The 22,209-nt window shown below is 30.5% G+C and overlaps 4 protein-coding genes across 4 annotated transcripts in view; 1 reads left to right on the top strand and 3 right to left on the bottom strand.

Moving 5' to 3' along the window:
- The window catches only part of Gaba-b-r2 (gamma-aminobutyric acid type B receptor subunit 2), a 265,450-nt gene that overhangs the window by 140,381 nt on the left and 102,860 nt on the right, over positions 1-22,209 (bottom strand). The gene's annotated exons all lie outside the window — the stretch shown is intronic.
- The window catches only part of LOC141528397 (uncharacterized), a 50,182-nt gene that overhangs the window by 25,423 nt on the left and 2,550 nt on the right, over positions 1-22,209 (top strand). The window lies entirely within an intron of this gene.
- Positions 7,449-9,355, bottom strand: LOC141528314 (uncharacterized). The gene has a single exon (XM_074244301.1). The coding sequence runs from the start codon at positions 8,293-8,295 to the stop codon at positions 7,816-7,818; it is 480 nt and encodes a 159-aa protein (XP_074100402.1). The 5' UTR covers positions 8,296-9,355; the 3' UTR covers positions 7,449-7,815.
- LOC141528218 (uncharacterized) lies at positions 10,161-11,495 on the bottom strand. Its single transcript, XM_074244154.1, has 2 exons — positions 10,749-11,495; positions 10,161-10,376 (listed from the first exon to the last, which is right to left on the bottom strand). The coding sequence occupies exon 1, from the start codon at positions 11,493-11,495 to the stop codon at positions 10,818-10,820; it is 678 nt and encodes a 225-aa protein (XP_074100255.1). The 3' UTR covers positions 10,161-10,376; positions 10,749-10,817.

Raw genomic sequence — 22,209 nt, 5'->3', positions numbered from 1 at the left:
ACCCAACTCTTGTTAAAAGCGGAACTCAAAATTCCAATTTTAAGAGGTCCATCACGGAAGTTACATTTTGACACACCCTAGTAAAGAGCGCTATATAAAATCTTTTAATTTCTGTCTTCACATTACACTGAGTCGTGCGCTGGTCACTGATCAATCGTGTCTCATACAGCACTCTTTACTGCCTATGAACATTTATCAAATAATTGTACGAAACAGTAATAATTACAGTAATTATTGATGTTTTATTTTCTCCGTGTTTGTTTAATAGACATATTCAACAAATATGAAAAAAAAAAAAAATTTATAATTTCATTTGTGATAAAGATAAAAATTTTTCCATTTAAAATTTTTATCAAAAAAAAAAAATAGATCCATGTGTGAATATAAATTTTTTGTGCTTGTCGATATGTTTTTATGTATTTTAAATACATGTATTTTTTCTTTAGGGATGCTTTAAAGGTTGACAAGTACATAAATTTCCATTAATTATCGCGCCTTGGATATATAAAGAAGCAAGTTATTAAATTAAAGTAAAGAAAAAGAAGTCCTATGACGACAGAGGGAAATGTAAAGCAAAAATAGCATCTCATTTTGCAGATGTTTTCATTTAATTTTTGCCTCTGGTGTTCCTTTAAACGCGCGGCATTTCCACCGCTTCTTCTGTACTACATCATCAGCACTTTGAAGTGTAACTGAAATTGCTGCTCAAGAAAATTTTATCTAAGTCAGACAATGAAAATTCAATTCGGCGAGCGCATGCATGAACGACCTCACAAATAAAAAAAAATATATATATATTATTTTTCAACAAACTCAATTTACTCTACTGCAGTACATGTTACCAAAAGTCCCTCCAGCAAAAATGGTAATTTATTATTTCAATAATTATTATAGTTATTGTTTAATTTTATTGATTGCTCAGTACAACATTTAAGGGGGATAGCCACTGTGACGCTGGAAAAAATAGGCAATTTTCGGGAATTTTTTTTACTAGGATAATAAAGGAATTTGGGGATCGGGTTTTTTTTGTTTTATAAAGTATATGTTGAGGATAATTCTCCTAAATTTTTATTCAAAAATATTTTGTTATCACAAAGTTATAAACATTTTTGTAGAGCACCAAAAAAATTTCCCCCTCCATTGCCGGTACTGTAACTCAAAAACGGATTATCTGAAACAAAAAAACCAAACGGCATTTTAATCTATAGGAATGTCGCTATCGTCGCACGTAGGGGATTTTGAAAATTTTGATTTGAGAAAAAATGGCGCCATATTGAAAATTTTTCGTCTTTTTTCCTCATTTTTTTGGACTCAAACAGCCTTAAAAAATCTTAAAAATTAAAATTTTCAAAATCCCCTACGTGCGACGATAGCCACTAAGTAGACGAATACGGGGAAACAAAAAAATTGAGAATCGGTTCATATTTACGAAAGTTACAGTACCGAAAAGTTTGAAAAAAGTCGTTTTGAGAAAAACGCGAGTAAAGTTTTAAGAAGATTCTCGCAACTTTAAAATCTAGTCTTTCACAAAATATTCATACTCACATCAAACTATCAAGTCCTGGGCCATATGAGGGTTCTTCCTCCTTATCTTTAGTATTGACCTTGACTTTTTTATTTTTTACTGGCCGTTTCCATGCGGCTTTCAGCAGCTTTAACCCGAGTAGCGTCGCGCTCAGCGCAGTATGAGTAGAGTGTTGGTCCTACTTTAACATCGAGATTCTCTAATATCTTCAGAGTTGCTAGAGCCCCATCATTGAATGTAATTGTTGAAATATATAAAGCTATTTCAACAATAAGGGAATAAGAAGAATTTGTTTTTGGGGCGAGCTGCCACACTAATGCATTGAAGCTTTCATTATTATTTTGTGTAAACCCACCGACACATCGTTCCAATAACTCTGGATTCGATAGATCTTCATAAATCGGTATTAAAGCTTCCGCAATATCTGCAGGAAGTGGTGGTTTTTCAACTAATGAGTCCAAAGTATTTGTTGCCAGAGCTTTTGAAATTGACACCACGAATTTGCACCTTCAGGACAAAGAAAATGCTGCGGATCTTCGGGTGATGAAAACTTGTGATAAAATGTTTGCCAAATAGCATTATACATCTCATCAACATCATTAGAATGACGTCTGATTGCTAAACCATAATACTTTGTAAATTCATTAATTGCTTTGTCCGTTAATCGACCTTTCCCACCTAAACTTTTCTGTGTATTTTTTTCTTTTCCTGTTTTTGTCTTCTTGTTAGTTCGTTGCTTCTTCAAAGCCCTTAGTCGACTGCCCATTCGTTTTTGCACGTGATTAATACATTCCTTTTTTTTTTATCTTCACCATGTCCCCATACGGTTTAGCATCACAAATATTTTTATACGTTTTAGTGTCACCATCACCTATATAGTTTACATACTTAACGTTATGTAATAACTCTGATCGCATAAACATCTCTTTTATTCCATCTACCTCCATTTGTCCAGAAGAATTTTCATGGTTTATTGGACAGTCTAGAGCATGGTCTTGCATAAATTGATCGTATTCAGCTGTTCCTTTTTTGAGCTCATTAGCGCACACATCTTACAATAACTGGATTTCATACTTACATCTACGATTTTGCCAGTGAAGTAACCAATTAGAGAAGATATACCAAATGAAGATTTAAACCCTCTTTTCTTCCAACTACCGTCACCGGAGACAGAAATTCCAGGAATGTCATTGGATTTTAAATGCTTGCAGGTTTCTTGGATTTCTTCTTTAGCAGCTTTTTCAACACTAAATCACAACAGTTTCTAGCTGCATTTCTGATTTGTGTGACCAGACGATCGTAAAAGCTATGGAACATTGGTCGTGGTAAATCCATGAAAGCACAAAATCTTTCAGCTCCAGATAACCCAATACCAATTATCCGCATTGCAAAGATGAAACGGCGATTAATTTCATACGCATTCTTGATGAGTGGACATGAATTTATCAAAACTGGATCACATTTTTGCAATTCACAACTAGTTTAAAACCTAATCCTCGAATACTTGTCTCAGTAAAGTTTACATCACCACCACACTTTTTACACGATACACAGCCACTTAGTAAATTAAATATCGAAAAAAATTTATAATTTTGTAGCTAATACTCGAATCAATTGTACAATCAGATTTTTGTGATAATTTCCTCTTGGAAGCACTATCACGTCGTTGAGAGCCAGTATTTTTTCAGTTTCATATCTGTTGAGCGGTCGATTAAATTTTTTCCTGTCGTTTGGCAGTTTTCTTTCGTTTTTAATAACTTTACTTTGTTTACGATCCATTATTTAACAAATTTTTTGTTAAATAAACAAAAAAAAAAAAGATCAGAAGATTTAAAAAAATAAGTAAGTAAACAATAACGAGTACACTAAGAAACTCAATAAATTAAAGAACGAGTGTGTATTCATACAAAACAACTAAACTATGAGGTACAGTATCTCAACAATAAGAAAAAATATACGTTAAAAGTCAAATAATTGTAACGGTTGACAATCGTGAGGGAAAACAATCGCCAACCCGTACGAATCAAAGACGGAGCGAGCAGGCGACGTTTTCGTCGAAGCGCCGCGCGTAAAACGGTCAATCGACGCGCTCTTATAAAAATGACTATAACTCGAAAACTATTCGGAATTTTTCTATAAAATTTGAAATACATAATTTTGAATATATAAACTTCAGTTTAATGAAAAAAAAAAAAAAATTTTTTTTCCGAAATTTTACAGTGGCTATCCCCCTTAAATATCTTGTATTTTCTTTAAAAGTACTAAAATGCCTAGTTGATTTCCTATTGTTCCTAAAAAAGAAATTAAGATCGGCCCGATAATGGGCCAAGACTGGCAACCTATCTTCAAGTATTGGCCGAGTATCATGAAATATCGTTGGGCTAAGACTGGGCATGCATCGGATGGTAACACTAAGTCGATATAGGCGACTGAGCGTCGGCCGAACATAGTAATCGAGCATTGGCCGAGCATCGGCTAAGCATAGGCAAAAAAATCCAATTTTAGCTTAAATAATTTTAAAGAATTTATTTTCGTTGTCTATTTTTGAATTAGTATTATTTTGCGGTGATGGACTAGTGGTAGATAGAAATTTATTCTGAAAAAACTCGGATGTGAATGGATTCGAACCTGTTCCATCTGCGCGGAAATCTTGAGCAGTGTTACGGGTGCTGCTAACTGATCTAAGTGTAACGTTCTTAGTTTAACTATTTCAATGTTGAACAATCAATTTTTTTCAGTATGATTGAGTTAACTTGATTATTGTTACAAATTTTTCTATTTATTTCATAATTGAACAATTTCTGAATTTTAATAATAAAAAATAAATTCCCAGTTTTTTTAAACTTTTCATTTTTTAAGTAAGAAGTCAAAAATTAATTAAAAATAAATTATTTATTAGTAAATAAATGTACATATATAACTAAGTATAAATAAGTGTCTAAAATACGTATTAATTGTTTTCGAGTGTAATAAAGAATTAGCCAGAGCATCGGCCAAGCAATAGCTGATAATCAAATCACATACCATTATATAATAATAAGTATCGCGCGGCAGTCAATGGCTTACCTAGACTGGGCCAGTACAAAACGCCAATGCTTGGCCGAACATTAGTAGCCGTGCCTTGTCCAATGAACGGAAAATGTTGAGCATCGGCACCTTTGTATGGGTTCTTCTATAGCACATTTTTTTCTTTGAGTTTAATTTTTTTGATTCTGAACGTAAATTTCTTGAATTATTTTTACCAAATATCTCGAGACGAGAGTGAAATTTCCAAGAGATATTTTTTTTTAATCAATTATATTTTTTCTGTTCATAACAAGCTCCTTTTTATTAAATTTTGAACACACATCATTAACCTGATGCGCAATGACAGAAGCTTTCCGAGTAACATAGAAGTAAACAACGAAAAAAAAAAAAAGGTTTTTCAACATTCTCTATTTTTCATATTCTTTGAGAATTCCTGCATCTTATCTTATCATATTTCTTGTCAGTGCCCTGCGGAATTGAAAGTAAATATTTATATGCTTACAAATTCAATAAAAATAGCATACCCGGAGTGCAGGGTTATTACCCTAAAGGGAAGAATTACCCTAAAGAGAATGAAATTCATGAGGACTTTTAAGGACAGAACTATGAATTTTGAACACATCTATAATGCCATCGAAAAAACATATATTCAATTGAACAATGGAGCTAAAGGGTGAGGAGTGTGTATCACTTGTATGTATACACTTGGGTATAGTCACTGCAGAATCGGAGACAACCGAGTATGTAAAAACAAATATACTCTCAATATATAGTATATGTGTACTATACGCGGAGATGAAGGAATGCTTTAGCTGAAGAGAGTCCGGTAAAAATACATTATTCATAGATATTTCAGCGAGTCGTAGTTTCAAATTCCTCAGATCGTTTATTTGAAAATAGGATGACGCGAAAATAGAGGGTAATAGACTTTATCGTCCTTGTATGTGTACCGTCGTTCGAGTAGTTAAAAGGGGAACAACGTGACGTTCTAGACTTCAGTAACCAAAGGTGAAACTTACAAGCCAATCCGATTCATCCTTCAGTTTTTTTGCCCCTTCCTCTCACTTTTCATTCTCTTTCGTCAACCCCTTTTCCTGATGTGTGTAAATGTATATAAATGTATATATATATATATATATATATATATATATATATATATATATATATATATGTATACATATAGTGTTTCGAGCGGGTACGATCGATTCGCCCACATTCAAGTTGCGACATTGCGCGCCAAGCCTCCTCATTATACGTGTCATATCCAGGGTAATGTCACCCCAAACCGCATCAAAAATCCTAGCGTCTTCATTTAATAGTCACAACTGTCCCGAAGTATAAAGACACGACATGTTTATCGTTTTATGCATTCCCTCTTGACACTGATTCTGCTAGTCTTCTCGAAAATATTAACGCCGCAAATTAATAAGAATAATGACTCATGACCCAATTATTGAATGCACTGATAATTTGTATCTTTCGGAGAATAAACTCACGAATTTAACCCCTAGGTTTGTTCACTTAGAAAAAATGTATATTGAAATACAAAAAAAAAATATTTTTCAATTAATAATTGCTAGCTGACAACTACTTTTTCAAAATGTCTAAAGAATACTGCACGGAGAAAATAAAATAGTAATGATTACTGTTCCGTATAAGCACTAGAAAAATACTCATAGACAGTAGAGAGTGCTGTATGAGACACGACTGGTTAGTGCCAGCTCACGACTCAGTGCAGAGTGTCACGCTTAAATAACCGCAAACAAAATAACCGTTTAAAAGAATATTTTAAAAAATTTCAAATATTTAGTATGAAATTTCCGTACTTTATAAGCGCAGCACTATAACAAGCTTGTGCGTTGGTCTATTTTTAGTTAAGCACACACAAAATTCGTGAAAAAAGGGCACAGCAGAAGATAACAAGCTTATGTCTTGGTCTACATTTAGATAAACACACCCAAAATAATTACGGATTTTTCATAAACTTTGATGTTTTGGATGAATTCTGGATTGATTTGGATAGATTTATATGTTACTCTTACAATCACATAAAAATTGTGATGAAAATTTTGAATATACTTTTCTATTCAATAACGTTATTATATCATTATCTTTGAATGATAATTAATTTAATAAAATTGTGATATGGAACAATATTTTGTTTTTTATGTTAAATTTAAAAATAAAATATTTCAAATATAAGACATAATCTTTAAGAATTTATGATTTCCGCTCAGTTTGATTGTAGTGGCGCTCTCTATCATCATTAATATATATTTGCATATACTTATCGTGCTTTACTTGGAAATTATCAAATAACTGTGCTTTATATTAATATGACTGTAACGATATATTTGCGAGTTATGTTAAAATTACCGAATAAAAATAACAATAATTTAATAAAAAATGTCCAAATAATAAATAAATGTATGTTGGTTGAATGTAATTAATATGTGGTGTTATCGAGTTGAATTATTATTTGTCATATCGTTAGTGATGTGAAATGAGCGTCATTTAAAGTTTTGGTCACAAGACGGTCCGCTGACGGTCTTGTGACTGACGGACGTTCGTGACCGTTTATTTGGATAGCGAAATGACCGTCACATAATTTCTAGTCACAGTCCGTCATTTCAGACCGTCAGGAATTTTTTTGTCACGAATTCGGTCAGTCACATCTAGCTAGATGAGCTAGATGACAATTTGTGACCGTCACAAAATTTTGGTCACAAATTTTAGAACAGTCACATCTAGCTAGATGATTCCTGACCGTTTTTTGTCAAAAAATTTTTGTCATTTAGAAATTTAGAAATTTTAATGACCTCGTCATTCAACTTAATGAAATTTTCATGTCTAAAAAATAAGAATTTTTTCAATACAACATCTTTATTAATTATTTTCTAAGGAAATACAGACATTGGATAAAAGCTCAGTACATAAATGATAATTTTAAGTAAAGCATATGTCAACAAAATTAAAGTTTACAATAAAATTTGAATAATAATTAAAGAAGTTAAATTCTAAGAATAATTACTTTTACTTGAATATTCCATGTTTTACTTATAAATTAAAAGTTATAAATAACACGAGTTACATATTGTCTCTATTTGGCACCAAATTCTTAACTTGACTTATTATACTGCTTAAAAGTAGAATTACTATCTTCGATTTTTTTAAATAATATTATCATCACAGTCTTAATTTGACTTTCTATAAATATAAAGTATTGATTGACTTAAAACAATCAATTTTTTGCACTAGAAAAATCACGAAGTCGACACAAATGAATCTTCAGAACTGTCCGTGTCGGTACTGCTGTCCAATAGCTCAGATTGATCATGTAAACGTGAGTTTTTTTGATTAGCAAACAGCTTCATATTATAGGAAATATAGGTAATTTTTTTTACACGTTCATTAGTTAATTTATTACGTTTTTTACTGTGAATCCAGCCTTGAGTGCTAAAACTTCTCTCCGTAGCTGCAGAAGTAGCAGGTAAGGATAAAATCTTTTCAGCAACTTTACTTAGGCTCATTTTACGACAAACTACTTTCCACCATTTCAGAGTTGAAGTGGTAGAGACTGATGATTTTACATACTTTTCACTCCAAAATCCGTTGTCAAGATGATAGTCAGTTAGTTTTTTGGAAATTACTTCAAAATCCAATCCCATAGTTTCAGCAAGTTCATAAATTAAACTTGTACCACTTACTTCTTGTTCATCAGATAAATCTTTACCTTTAAACATTGGATCTAAAATATTAGCCGAATAATGCACAGGTTTCAAAGCTTTATTTTCTCTGTTAGTTAGATGAGAAATTGCAGTATTTACTTCGGTGGGCGTAAGAAGACAAAGATTGTTTTCCAAAAATTCAGAATTAAAAATACCTCTCAACTCTCTAAATGCTTCATAAACTTTATTTATAGTTTCAGTGTTTCCTTCTAAAATAGTAATCCATTTTACAATTGGCTTCAAGACTCTAATAATCTGACTTGTTTGAACCCAAAAATGGTCCTTAAGTAGTTCTTTTCTCGTAGATTCTTTCAAAAGTTCAACAGCATCAGTGTTAATTGCTAAAGCTTGAACATTTTATTTATTTACTAACAAGCTTTCAAATGTAAAAATGTGAGTTCTCCAACGTGTTTTTCCTGGAACTTTCAAAGTAGTTTTTACTTTATCAGGTGAATTTTTTTGAATTTCCGTGAAAATAGCTAAAATTTTGTTAGATCGTTTAATTTCCTTTACAATTGATCCTGCTATAATATTATATTCCGCTATAGACGGTAATTTTATTATATCTTGGATCAAGTTATTGAAAATGTGAGCCGAACAACCCTAAAAAAGAATTACTTCTTCATACATAATATCAATCTCATCCCATGCTGCTTTCATATTCCTGGCATTGTCAGTACAAATAGCAGTAACTTTAGAAGCTCCGATACTATCAATAACCGTTGAAATTTCAGAAGCAATATTTTTACCAGTTTGTGATTTTCTTCTTGTGGCTATTGACTTGTAGTAGACTGGTTCAGGAGTAGTGACAATAAAATTCATAATTGATTCCCCACGTACATTAGTCCAAGAATCACACTGTAGACCGACAGATGAAGCGTTTTTGATTTTATTTTCTACAGCTACTCTCACATCATTATAAACTTCATTTAAGTATTTGTATGAAATAGCATCTTTCGAAGGCAAAACATAAGCAGGACGGAGTTCTTTAAAGAATGACTTCCACAGGTTATGTGAAAATAAATTAAGTGGTACTCCTGACGCATAAATAGCTAAGCACAATTTTTTGTTCAATACTGTTTGTTCATTTTTAGCAACATTATCACAGAATGCATCCATTGTACCTCTGGGACGGCTCCTTGACAAGTTTTCTTGTTCCAGAACGTCAAAAATGTTACTTTCAGCCTCAACAGAACATTCACCACCACCTTCATTTCCAGCTTCGACTGATATCTGAGAAGATTCATCAATTAAACAGTTTTCTTCCTCTTGGTCATTCACAGCTTTGTTTACAGAACTCGTAATTGATAATTTTTGACGAATTTCCTTTGGACAACCCTTGCATTTTTCTTTTAAATGCAACATCATTCTGGTCACATGCCATGAATATTTTTGTGTGCAATATTTGCATTTAAAAATTGGTAATTTTTGGCTTTGTGTTTTAGGTATTGATACAAAATACCTCTTGAGATTGAAATTTTTCTGCCTCGTCATAGTTAATTACACCGGTCAATCTGAAACAAATAAAATATTTAATTTTTATCTATCTGTCGGAAATATTTTTTATACTCAAATATATCCATGCAATAATTTCATTCAATTTATTAAAATCAAAATTCTAAAAATATTCAAGTATAATAAATATCAATATGAGAGGTTAGGATAGCTAAACGATTTTTCAACATGAATTTACTTACTACTTTTTGTTCACAAGGAATCTTAGACATTAACACTGGTTTTAACGAATGTAAAAATTATTACCGATTCAACGACGAGAAGAATACTTATAAATTATATATTATAATTGAATAATTAACAGCTTTGCGTCCAACAGACTTGCCATTGGCCATTGGACTTAAGGGGGATAGCCACTGTGACGCTGGAAAAAATAGGCAATTTTCGGGAATTTTTTTTACTAGGATAATAAAGGAATTTGGGGATCGGGTTTTTTTTGTTTTATAAAGTATATGTTGAGGATAATTCTCCTAAATTTTTATTCAAAAATATTTTGTTATCACAAAGTTATAAACATTTTTGTAGAGCACCAAAAAAATTTCCCCCTCCATTGCCGGTACTGTAACTCAAAAACGGATTATCTGAAACAAAAAAACCAAACGGCATTTTAATCTATAGGAATGTCGCTATCGTCGCACGTAGGGGATTTTGAAAATTTTGATTTGAGAAAAAATGGCGCCATATTGAAAATTTTTTCGTCTTTTTCCTCATTTTTTGGACTCAAACAGCCTTAAAAAATCTTAAAAATTAAAATTTTCAAAATCCCCTACGTGCGACGATAGCCACTAAGTAGACGAATACGGGGAAACAAAAAAATTGAGAATCGGTTCATATTTACGAAAGTTACAGTACCGGAAAGTTTGAAAAAGTCGTTTTGAGAAAAACGCGAGTAAAGTTTTAAGAAGATTCTCGCAACTTTAAAATCTAGTCTTTCACAAAATATTCATACTCACATCAAACTATCAAGTCCTGGGCCATATGAGGGTTCTTCCTCCTTATCTTTAGTATTGACCTTGACTTTTTTATTTTTTACTGGCCGTTTCCATGCGGCTTTCAGCAGCTTTAACCCGAGTAGCGTCGCGCTCAGCGCAGTATGAGTAGAGTGTTGGTCCTACTTTAACATCGAGATTCTCTAATATCTTCAGAGTTGCTAGAGCCCCATCATTGAATGTAATTGTTGAAATATATAAAGCTATTTCAACAATAAGGGAATAAGAAGAATTTGTTTTTGGGGCGAGCTGCCACACTAATGCATTGAAGCTTTCATTATTATTTTGTGTAAACCCACCGACACATCGTTCCAATAACTCTGGATTCGATAGATCTTCATAAATCGGTATTAAAGCTTCCGCAATATCTGCAGGAAGTGGTGGTTTTTCAACTAATGAGTCCAAAGTATTTGTTGCCAGAGCTTTTTGAAATTGACACCACGAATTTGCACCTTCAGGACAAAGAAAATGCTGCGGATCTTCGGGTGATGAAAACTTGTGATAAAATGTTTGCCAAATAGCATTATACATCTCATCAACATCATTAGAATGACGTCTGATTGCTAAACCATAATACTTTGTAAATTCATTAATTGCTTTGTCCGTTAATCGACCTTTCCCACCTAAACTTTTCTGTGTATTTTCTTCTTTTCCTGTTTTTGTCTTCTTGTTAGTTCGTTGCTTCTTCAAAGCCCTTAGTCGACTGCCCATTCGTTTTTGCACGTGATTAATATATTCCTTTTTTTTTTATCTTCACCATGTCCCCATACGGTTTAGCATCACAAATATTTTTATACGTTTTAGTGTCACCATCACCTATATAGTTTACATACTTAACGTTATGTAATAACTCTGATCGCATAAACATCTCTTTTATTCCATCTACCTCCATTTGTCCAGAAGAATTTTCATGGTTTATTGGACAGTCTAGAGCATGGTCTTGCATAAATTGATCGTATTCAGCTGTTCCTTTTTTTGAGCTCATTAGCGCACACATCTTACAATAACTGGATTTCATACTTACATCTACGATTTTGCCAGTGAAGTAACCAATTAGAGAAGATATACCAAATGAAGATTTAAACCCTCTTTTCTTCCAACTACCGTCACCGGAGACAGAAATTCCAGGAATGTCATTGGATTTTAAATGCTTGCAGGTTTCTTGGATTTCTTCTTTAGCAGCTTTTTTCAACACTAAATCACAACAGTTTCTAGCTGCATTTCTGATTTGTGTGACCAGACGATCGTAAAAGCTATGGAACATTGGTCGTGGTAAATCCATGAAAGCACAAAATCTTTCAGCTCCAGATAACCCAATACCAATTATCCGCATTGCAAAGATGAAACGGCGATTAATTTCATACGCATTCTTGATGAGTGGACATGAATTTATCAAAACTGGATCACATTTTTTGCAATTCACAACTAGTTTAAAACCTAATCCTCGAATACTTGTCTCAGTAAAGTTTACATCACCACCACACTTTTTACACGATACACAGCCACTTAGTAAATTAAATATCGAAAAAAAATTTATAATTTTGTAGCTAATACTCGAATCAATTGTACAATCAGATTTTTGTGATAATTTCCTCTTGGAAGCACTATCACGTCGTTGAGAGCCAGTATTTTTTCAGTTTCATATCTGTTGAGCGGTCGATTAAATTTTTTCCTGTCGTTTGGCAGTTTTCTTTCGTTTTTAATAACTTTACTTTGTTTACGATCCATTATTTAACAAATTTTTTTGTTAAATAAACAAAAAAAAAAAAAGATCAGAAGATTTAAAAAAATAAGTAAGTAAACAATAACGAGTACACTAAGAAACTCAATAAATTAAAGAACGAGTGTGTATTCATACAAAACAACTAAACTATGAGGTACAGTATCTCAACAATAAGAAAAAATATACGTTAAAAGTCAAATAATTGTAACGGTTGACAATCGTGAGGGAAAACAATCGCCAACCCGTACGAATCAAAGACGGAGCGAGCAGGCGACGTTTTCGTCGAAGCGCCGCGCGTAAAACGGTCAATCGACGCGCTCTTATAAAAATGACTATAACTCGAAAACTATTCGGAATTTTTCTATAAAATTTGAAATACATAATTTTGAATATATAAACTTCAGTTTAATGAAAAAAAAAAAAAAATTTTTTTTCCGAAATTTTACAGTGGCTATCCCCCTTAATGTCTACTAATTTACAAAAACTTCATTAATCTTTTTTTTTTTTTATAAAAACTTCATCTTGGCTAGAATAAGCAGAACTGTGGATTTAATAATTAAAAATTAATATTCCATAAGGCCGTTCTTATTTCTCATAATCTTCATGTCTATTTTACTAATTAGTCTTTCTTGAAACGCTAATAAATCAACCATTAAAGATCCATTAATTATAAATGAACACTTTTAGCTCATATTAAAGATTGAAATTTTTAAAATCAGCCGTAAATTATTGATAAAAATTATTTCAAGTTAATTATAACAATCAGAAGAAATTTTAAGTCATAAAAAAATTTTGAAAAGTCTTATTATTTTGAATTAAGTAAAAATTCTTACAGTAAATAACTAAACACTGTTATCGAGAAAAATTTCTAAATTCAAAAACTTTTCTGCTCGTCCAATACAAAAAAAATTCACTAAAATTATTTGCTTGGCTAAAGTTTTTTTCGCTCGAATCAAGTTCGATTTTTTATCATCGTAATTATATTTTTTCAAAATGATGAACAAGAAATTACGAATTTCATAAAGGTACAATTTTACAAATCATACTTAATTATTTCATAAAATTTTGTTAGAATGATAATTGTATAAAACTTTGTTAAAATTAACTATAATTCATCAACAACTGATCACATACATATGTAATTCCTTCTACAGCTGAGATATCAAGAGCCTCCTTGAAGTCTGTGGATAATAAAGTAACTAAGATTAATTTTTACTGACTCCAATAAATTTTACAGTAGCTTAATGAAAACATTTGAATTTATTATAATTTTTAACATTGAAATAGTAAAAAATAATTATTCGTTTCATCAATTTTTCGCGTTTATTATTTTTAACCGGTGCATTGCAGCACAAGTTACCAGTACTTTCTGTATTTTTTTTTCCATGTGATTTGTAAATAATTATTGTAATTTGTATTTATAATTCCAATAATATCCGTATATGGATTATTAACATAAAAATAGATAAAACATTATAGCTTTAGCGACACTAAACTTTTTCCGATTAATAAAAAATGTTATGTTGTTTCCGTTTGCATTATAATAGTTCCTGTTTTTGTTGTAATAATAAATATAAATCATCTCCGGAATAACTATTTTAGCAGCAGTATTGTTATTATTATTTACTATTTGTAGTTAATATGTTATATAGCGCAAGTTTTCTTTATAAAGTTAACTGGATCTCTGGATGAACGTGCAATTTTTCATCTTTTCACGACCTACCACACAAGAGTCACCGCACCAGGAAATATGATACGAGCTATAGTACTTTTCCAGATAGCTTTTCTGCGGAACAGTCTACCGCGCAACAGTACACAACTCAACTTGACTCAACACAGTTATATTTTATATTATTATATAATACCGTGTCATATATATTGTGTGTCATATCGTATCGAGTCCCTATACTTTTAGCGCTATACGCCTTTTCTTTTCCACCGACCGTTTGACATCTATATCCGGTCACTGAAATTTTTTCCACCTGACATTTTTTTTCATCTTTAGCGTCGGAAATAGATACGATAAAAAATTTAATAAAATTGACGTACAGTATCCACAAAAGGCAATAAATTTTTTAACTCAGTAGTTAAAATTTTTAACTCAGTCGAGCACAAAGAAGCTTTTTTTTTATCCTCTCAAAATTTTAATAAAAATTGTTCAAAACTTATCAAAAAAATTTTTTTAACTTAAACTTCAAAATTCTATAAAAAAAATGCAAAATACAAAAAGTTTATCAGAAAACTGTTTTTACAACATTAAATTTTCCAAAAAAAAAGTTACTTATGACTTTTCTGCATTTCCAATAGTTCACTAAGAATTTTAATTTGAACCTTTGAACGGATTATCTGTCATTTTATAGTAAACGTTTTTGAAGTAAAAATTTACCGCAAATCAAAAATATTTCTTTAACTTAATTGAACTTTAAATTCTATTCAAACTATGTAAGATTTATTTTTTTTTTTTTTTTTTTTTTTATTTATTAAGGGGGTATTCTGGTCTAGAAACATGAATTTCAGATAATTTTTGAAATGTCGTAAAAAAAAGACAATTAATATTTTTACTATACATTTTTTTATTAGTTGTTTGTTAACATTAGAAGAATACAAAAAAAAATTAAAAACTAAAAAAGTACAAAATTTTTAAAATTATAAGCTGACGGAGTGGGGGCTCTTTAAAAATTTCCACGTGACTATGACCATGATTTTAACCCTCCTAGTAATCTGAAACTAAAAAAAAAAAAAAAGATTATTAATCAAGAATAATGTCGCAATGGTCGGAAGTAGGGAAAAGTTTGAAAAAAATTTTTCACAAAATGGCGACTGTTTAAAAAAATTTTTTTCGACCACTTTTTCTGACGTTTTGAATTTTTAAAAATAGTTAAAATAAAAATTTGGGGATAGGGCTAGTTCCAACCATAGACAAGCCAATAAAGAAGACTCTATAATAATTCCAAGTAAATCGGTCCAGTAGAACCTGAAAAATCGTGGTCATCGTTCCGAAAAAGACAGTTTTGAGAAAAACGCGTTTAAAGTTTCGCGTAAAGTTTTTTCTAGTCTAAGTCATATAATGATATTTTAAACTTACATTGATTTAATCTGCCATTCCTGCCTCATACATTGGACCTTCCTCGACTTCAAAGAAACTATTTTCTGCATTTCTTTCTTCATATCGAGCAGTTCTGGCCTCCTTTGAAGTGATGGATGCTCGTGTTTCGGAGCGGTCAATCCGGGCGTTGTCGCGTTTGCCAGCAAATGAATGAGCTTCTGGTCCAATTTTTATTCCCATCAGCTCCATCATTTTTAAAATAGGAATAAAGCCTTCATTGAAAATACAAACGCTAATAAATGTCGCTATCTCGATAATATGAAGTCCAAAATGAATATGTTTCGGAGCGAAAGTCCAAATCAGAGAGTTCAGAGACTCATTATTATTCTGTGTTTCTGAACCTAAACATCGGGTTTTTTTTTGGACAAATGGGTTACCATCGTAAGGATCCATATCGAGAATACCCTTAAATGTTTTAGTGTCACCATCTCCAATGTATTTAGCATATTTCACTCCGTGATTTTCATTTGATCGACAGAACATTTCGACAATAGCATCAACTTCCATTTTGCCTGCACTTCCTTTATGGTTTATTGTACATAATTCTTCATGACTTTCATACCAATCGTTATACGCAGCAATATCAGAATATTTTTTATTTTTCCAAACATTACAGCCTTGACAGAAACTAGATTTGACAACAGTATCAACAACCTTCTTGCAATTTTTTGCTACAAGTGTAGTTACTCCAAATAGAGAATTAAAACCCCTTTTTTTCCATGTCCCATCGCCAGAAACAGTAAACTCCGTAGAACAAGCATTAGGATCACTAGCTGATATTAACTCTTTTTCTTCATTCACAGCTTTGGAAATAATGAGGTTATAAACTGTACATGCGGCCAAATGGATGTTTTCGATGCAAGCGTAGTATGTACTGATTGATAATCCTTGACAGATATCCATGATACTGCAGAAGATATTTATTCCCTCCCTGCCAACTCCCAAAAGCCGCATAGCAAAAATAATTCTTCGGTTTACTTCAAAGGATTTGTCGACGAATGGACATTATGGTATATATTGAACACTATCGCAACCACATTGTAATGAAATTTTAAAACCTAATCCACGAAAAGATGTGCGTGAAAATTTAATCTCTTTTTTACATTGAGCGCACAAAACTAAAGAAGAAATCATCGAGAAAACCGTGAAAAACTCCAATACACAGTAGCCGTAATTATTTTCAATGATCACCTCTTCATGATTAGATTTTTTTAGTTTTGCTGCTGATGCACTTGTAAAATTGGTGTCGTCTTCTTGTGCCGTGTATCGATTACCGTGAAATTGCCTTTTCTTCTGACGATGTGGATGCGTACGCCTTTCCGCGGAAGATTTTCTATCCATTTTATTTTTAAACAATATTTTTAACTGTTATTATTTAACTCACAGCACATACGTCCACGTGGTTCAGAGGTTAGAATTCAACTGTTAGCAGCTGGATGCAAGTGAATACTAAATGTATCAGATACGGGTCACCTCAGGTTCTCATATAACTATATATGTGTATAACTATATATATATATATATATATATATATATATATATATATATATATATATATATATATATATATATATATATATATATATTTGTATAGAGGAACAAATAGTTTTACTCAGAATAGGGATTCAGGTAGACGGAGAATCCCTAATGTCTTTTGTTCGATTAGTTGCGACCGAACAAGTTTGGATGCCAGGTCAGAAAAATACTTATATCTCCGAAAATAATTTAAATTTTGAAAAATCCTCTTGTACACATATTCTTAAATAGTTAAACTTTGAAAATATAAAAAAAAAAAATTTTCGATTTTTTGAAATTTCTAGACCAGAATACCCCCTTAACGCTTTTATGTGTAAATTTAACATTTATTCTATCAAATCAACACAAAAAAAGTGTTACATTTTTCCATAAAAATTTTTAACACAAAATTTTTTGACGCAATGACAAAAATTTTTTTACTGTGCAGGCCAAATGGCAAGGTATTCTAACACAATATTATTTGTGATAAATCATCGTCACTGATGACTGTATAAAATAGAAATAGTATAATATAGAAATAGTGCAAAGTTTCGATCTAAATTTTTACAAGTTATGACATGGTAGATTGGTATAGATTTAAGATTTAAAATTAATTTAAGATTTAAGTAATAAAATTTTAAACATAATTATTAATTTTACAATTTTTAGAAGTCAGTATAAAATAAATAATCGTACATTTTTTTTTTTTTTTATTATTTTCAAAGTGCTCGCACCTAATATATCAGCTGGTAACTTTTGCCATAGACGTATTGCCGAAATAAAAAATGAATACTCAAGATGTAAAATGGAAAAGCTAGGAATCAAGTAATTTACATTATTATTTTTACTTGCTAATCTTTCTGAGTGCCTAGCACCGTCTTCTATAAATAATTCCCTTAAATAAATAGGTTTTCCAGTATCCAACAACTTATAGAAATGTGTAGCCAGGAAATATATTCTCCTAGATTTAACCGATAGCCATTTCAATTTGTATCTGTAAGGGGTTAAATGTTCATCTCGTTTGATATTAAAAATAAACCTTATTGCAAAATTTACAGCGCGCTGCAATTTTAAATCATTATCAGCATTTGAATCAATTAGCACAACCGAACAATAATCAATCAAGGGAAGAATAGTAGCCGAAATCAATAATTGTCTAATAACTAATGTGAAAACATTTTTTCATACTTTTACGCTATATAGCGCAAAATTGATCTATTTTTTAGTATTTTTATAGTATGAGATTCGAAAAAATTATAAAAACTCTTTCTTGAAGGGTATCAATTTCCTTAAAAAAACATTTGATACAACTTTCCTGTGTTTCAAATATTTCATTAAAAATTTTAACTTAAATTTTTGAAAAGATTTACCTTTCTAAAGTAAAAATTTATCGTAGATAAAAAAAAAATTTTTTCGATTTAAACTTCAAATTCTCTTCGAAATATATGAAGTACGAAAAAGTAATAGGAAACCTTTCTTGTAGAGGATCAGATGCCCTACAGAAAAGTCTTCTATAACTTTTTCGTATCTCAAATACTCCTCTTAGAATTTCAATACGAAATTCTAAAAAGGTTTTCCGGCCTTTCACAAAAAGCATGGAAATTCTGGCATAAAAATTCAGTGCAGATTCATTTCGTATAACGACCATATCGCTAACTTTTGTTGTCATCGGAAAAAAAAAATCTCCCTACACAAGTCCATTACTCCCTTGGCGTTGTAATATATAACTTACATAATCTCAAAACATTTTATATGATAATATCATCAACCTTAATATAAACTTCATTTTTTAAACTCCGGACATCGCTACACAGCCATTAGTAGCTTCTATTAAAACTTTAATTTACTCAGCGATATATACATTAAACTCGTCTAACCACCGGTACACTAACCCAGCCTGAAACTTTTCTAAATGCGGCGATAATTGAGTTAAAAAATACCACAACTAAATTCCGATTAACTTTTAGTTTTTATTCTATAAGCAAAATTTTATGAAGTTATCTATTCAATTTTAATTATAGAATCGAAGTTAATGGATTGAATAATATAGTCACAATATTATGAAATTATAAAACTGAACTATACACTAAATATAATATCACCAAAACACTGAATATTGCATGAATAGACGGATAGTAACAACTATATAAGAGTGATAATTGGTTTTCTCAAGAAAGTCTACTCAACTCGTCTACTCATCGAGGGTTGATTAATTATCTATGCTAAGAATCTTCCGATTCTCTTTATAACTTTATATTCTTGGGTTATAGAAACAAAGTATCTCTAACGAACTACTCTACTGGCTTGTCAAGTCTGTGTTCGTTCCTCTTTTCCCTCCGACATCGAGTATTCAATTAAATGTTTAACTTTACATTATTCACCTGCTATCATTACTTCACTATTATCTAATTAATCTATATTTCATTTTATATTTTAAGACTTTTTTGACACTCTTTGTTAAACCATCAAATTTTATTATCTAATCACATTCACTCAACATTTTCAGATTTAAAAAATTTTTTTGACATACAAAATAATGTTTATGAAAATTTGATTCAATGCATAAGTCAAATTATTTTAAAAATGTTATTGATATTTACAAACTTAGTATTCAAATAAATTTTTTGAAGAATTTGATAATAATGTACCATATGAAACTTGTTTCAGCTAGATAAAAATTTATTATAGTTTAAAAACTCTGTACTCTGAACTTTTTCTCATTAAAATTTAAATTCACCTCTCAATCACTCCGTTGAAACAAAAGAAATTCAGATTTACGGAGTACTCCATACGCGGAGCGTTTTATTTCTTGACTACGTTAATCTGAGTGACGGAGTGAAAATTCACTCCTGATTTATTACTGGTAATAACCATGTGTAACTAATGTATACATGGCCATATCGAAAAACTTTTTCACAGGTAATATATTTTTTAAAACAAAGCATTTTTTTTTGTTAATAGTATTAGATAAATTAGTTTAATCTTTTTTTTTTTAATATTTTTAAAACTTCTTTTACAACTATTTTTCTATGCATTACTTATACTCTATGATCATTGTATAATCTTACTCAGAGACCCTGTCACTGGCCATTTAGCTGTTGGGTCGTTTATAAGGAAATAAATAAATAAAAAATGGAATTTATACGATAGATAGGGAAAGTTTAGACTCCAACGGAAGAAGATGATACAAAGGTCGTCAGTAGCATACAACCGATACTTAAGGGGAAACGCTAGTAGAAAAACTTTTTTTTACCTCCCGTTCCTCATAGATGTCGCTAGTTAAGCTGACATCTATTGAAAATTTGCTGAACCAAAAACTTTGGTTCAACAATTAATAATCGGTAAGGTAGATAAGAAATAATTTTGCTATTATTAAAATTTGAATTATTTTAGCCATCATATCGTAAACTTTAATTGCCATAGCAATTTTAATTTATAAAAAGTCTCATAAATATTGGCTAAAGAAATTTGAAGCAGATATTATGACGAAATTTTCTAGCCGTCAGAAAATATATAAAATCACATAAGCCTTAGATTTTTACTAAAACTAAAATACTTGAAACATAAGAAAATTTTAGATAGATCGTTGATAGATCAAAGTCATTTATCTTTTCGGAACATTTTTTTTGTTTTCATAGCCATAAATAAATTTTTAAAATTGTCTAGATTGGTTTTAAAATTATTGAAAAAAGTAATACACTGAGCACTGTAACTATGTGACTTCTATATAACAGCAAAGAAAATTCTTTGATTCATTCAACAGATCGTAGACGTTTATCTACTTGACAAATATCGATATTTAAACTGATTATAAAATCAAACTGATATTAAAAGTTTTGAAGAATAAAAATATAAAATCTGAAAGTAATAATGATTCTTTGGAAACAATTACTTTTTAGACTTCGATCAAACTAGCATTTTTATTTAATTTAAAAGCATACTATCATTGAATAAAATAGTTATAAAACGCAAATTTATTTTTAAATAAATTTTTGAGCCTCACCGACTTCTATTGTTTATAAATTAAAAATGTTTCCAACGCGACAATGTCGTAAATAATAGTGCGTAGTAAGATTGAATTTTTTCAACGTTTAAATTCTGATAGAAGTTGCACTCAAACAAAAATTTTACTGTTGTGATCGTCATAGACGGTAGAAATTAAACAATATCACTTTTTTGAAATCATAAATAACGATAACAAAAATTTTCAATTGTCAAATAAATTCAAAAATAAACTTTGATGAGTACAGATTAACAACAACTAATAATTTTAAAAATTGCTGTTAATTTCCAAAAATATCATTCATCAAAATGATTTAGCAACATAAATCGCTGAATACAGATTTCATAAATCTTTACGAGTGTAGAGAATATTGAGTCAACTATCACTTCAATGTACAGTTGAGTATTTTATTCAAAATACATTTTGCATTGTAATTTTTTTGATAGTTTCTAAACACTAATTGCTCTAAAAGTTGATACCCTTCTCTAAAAACGTGTTTTTGATTGAATCATACTTCATAATTGAATATTTTGGCATATTTTCCAAATAAATAAATAAAAAAAAAATAAAAAATTATCAAGTAACTTATATCTCTATATAAGTTACTTGATAATATTGCTGACGTGATCTATATTTACACGTCAGCAATCATCAAAGATTTTAAAGCAGAATACTTATAAAGTTCACAGTGGGTAATTTGGTTGTCACTTGAATAAAAATAATGACTGTTATCTAATACATGACTTATTAAATAATTAGAGATGGTAGTCTAATTTTTTCAAGTGACAATCTTGATAATTACTGCACAACTGTACTCAAAAATTGTAAATGACATTTAGAAAAATTATGTCCACCATATTTCAAGCAATTGTTTTTGATATGTTTTCAAGAGTTTAAAAAAAATATACTGTTATATAACAGAAAATTATCTTAATAATTGCTATCGATTTCCAAAAATATCATTCATCGAAATAATTTAGTTGCCAAGTACAGATTTAATAAATCTTTACGAGTATAAAAAGTATTGAGTTAACTATTATATTGATACACAGTTTAGTATTTTATACAAAATACAATT

The sequence above is a fragment of the Cotesia typhae genome, unplaced genomic scaffold (assembly GCF_013202065.1).
Source record: "Cotesia typhae breed Kobodo isofemale line unplaced genomic scaffold, CoteBio_Ctyphae contig_43, whole genome shotgun sequence".
NCBI classification, from domain to species: domain Eukaryota; kingdom Metazoa; phylum Arthropoda; class Insecta; order Hymenoptera; family Braconidae; genus Cotesia; species Cotesia typhae.
Note: the sequence above shows the minus strand (reverse complement) of the source record. Positions and strands in the feature narration are given on the sequence as shown.

Excerpts from the sequence above, each read along its gene's own strand:
- LOC141528314 (XM_074244301.1), bottom strand. The coding sequence starts at position 8,295 with ATGTTTAAAGGTAAAGATTTATCTGATGAACAAGAAGTAAGTGGTACA.
- LOC141528218 (XM_074244154.1), bottom strand. The coding sequence starts at position 11,495 with ATGGGCAGTCGACTAAGGGCTTTGAAGAAGCAACGAACTAACAAGAAG.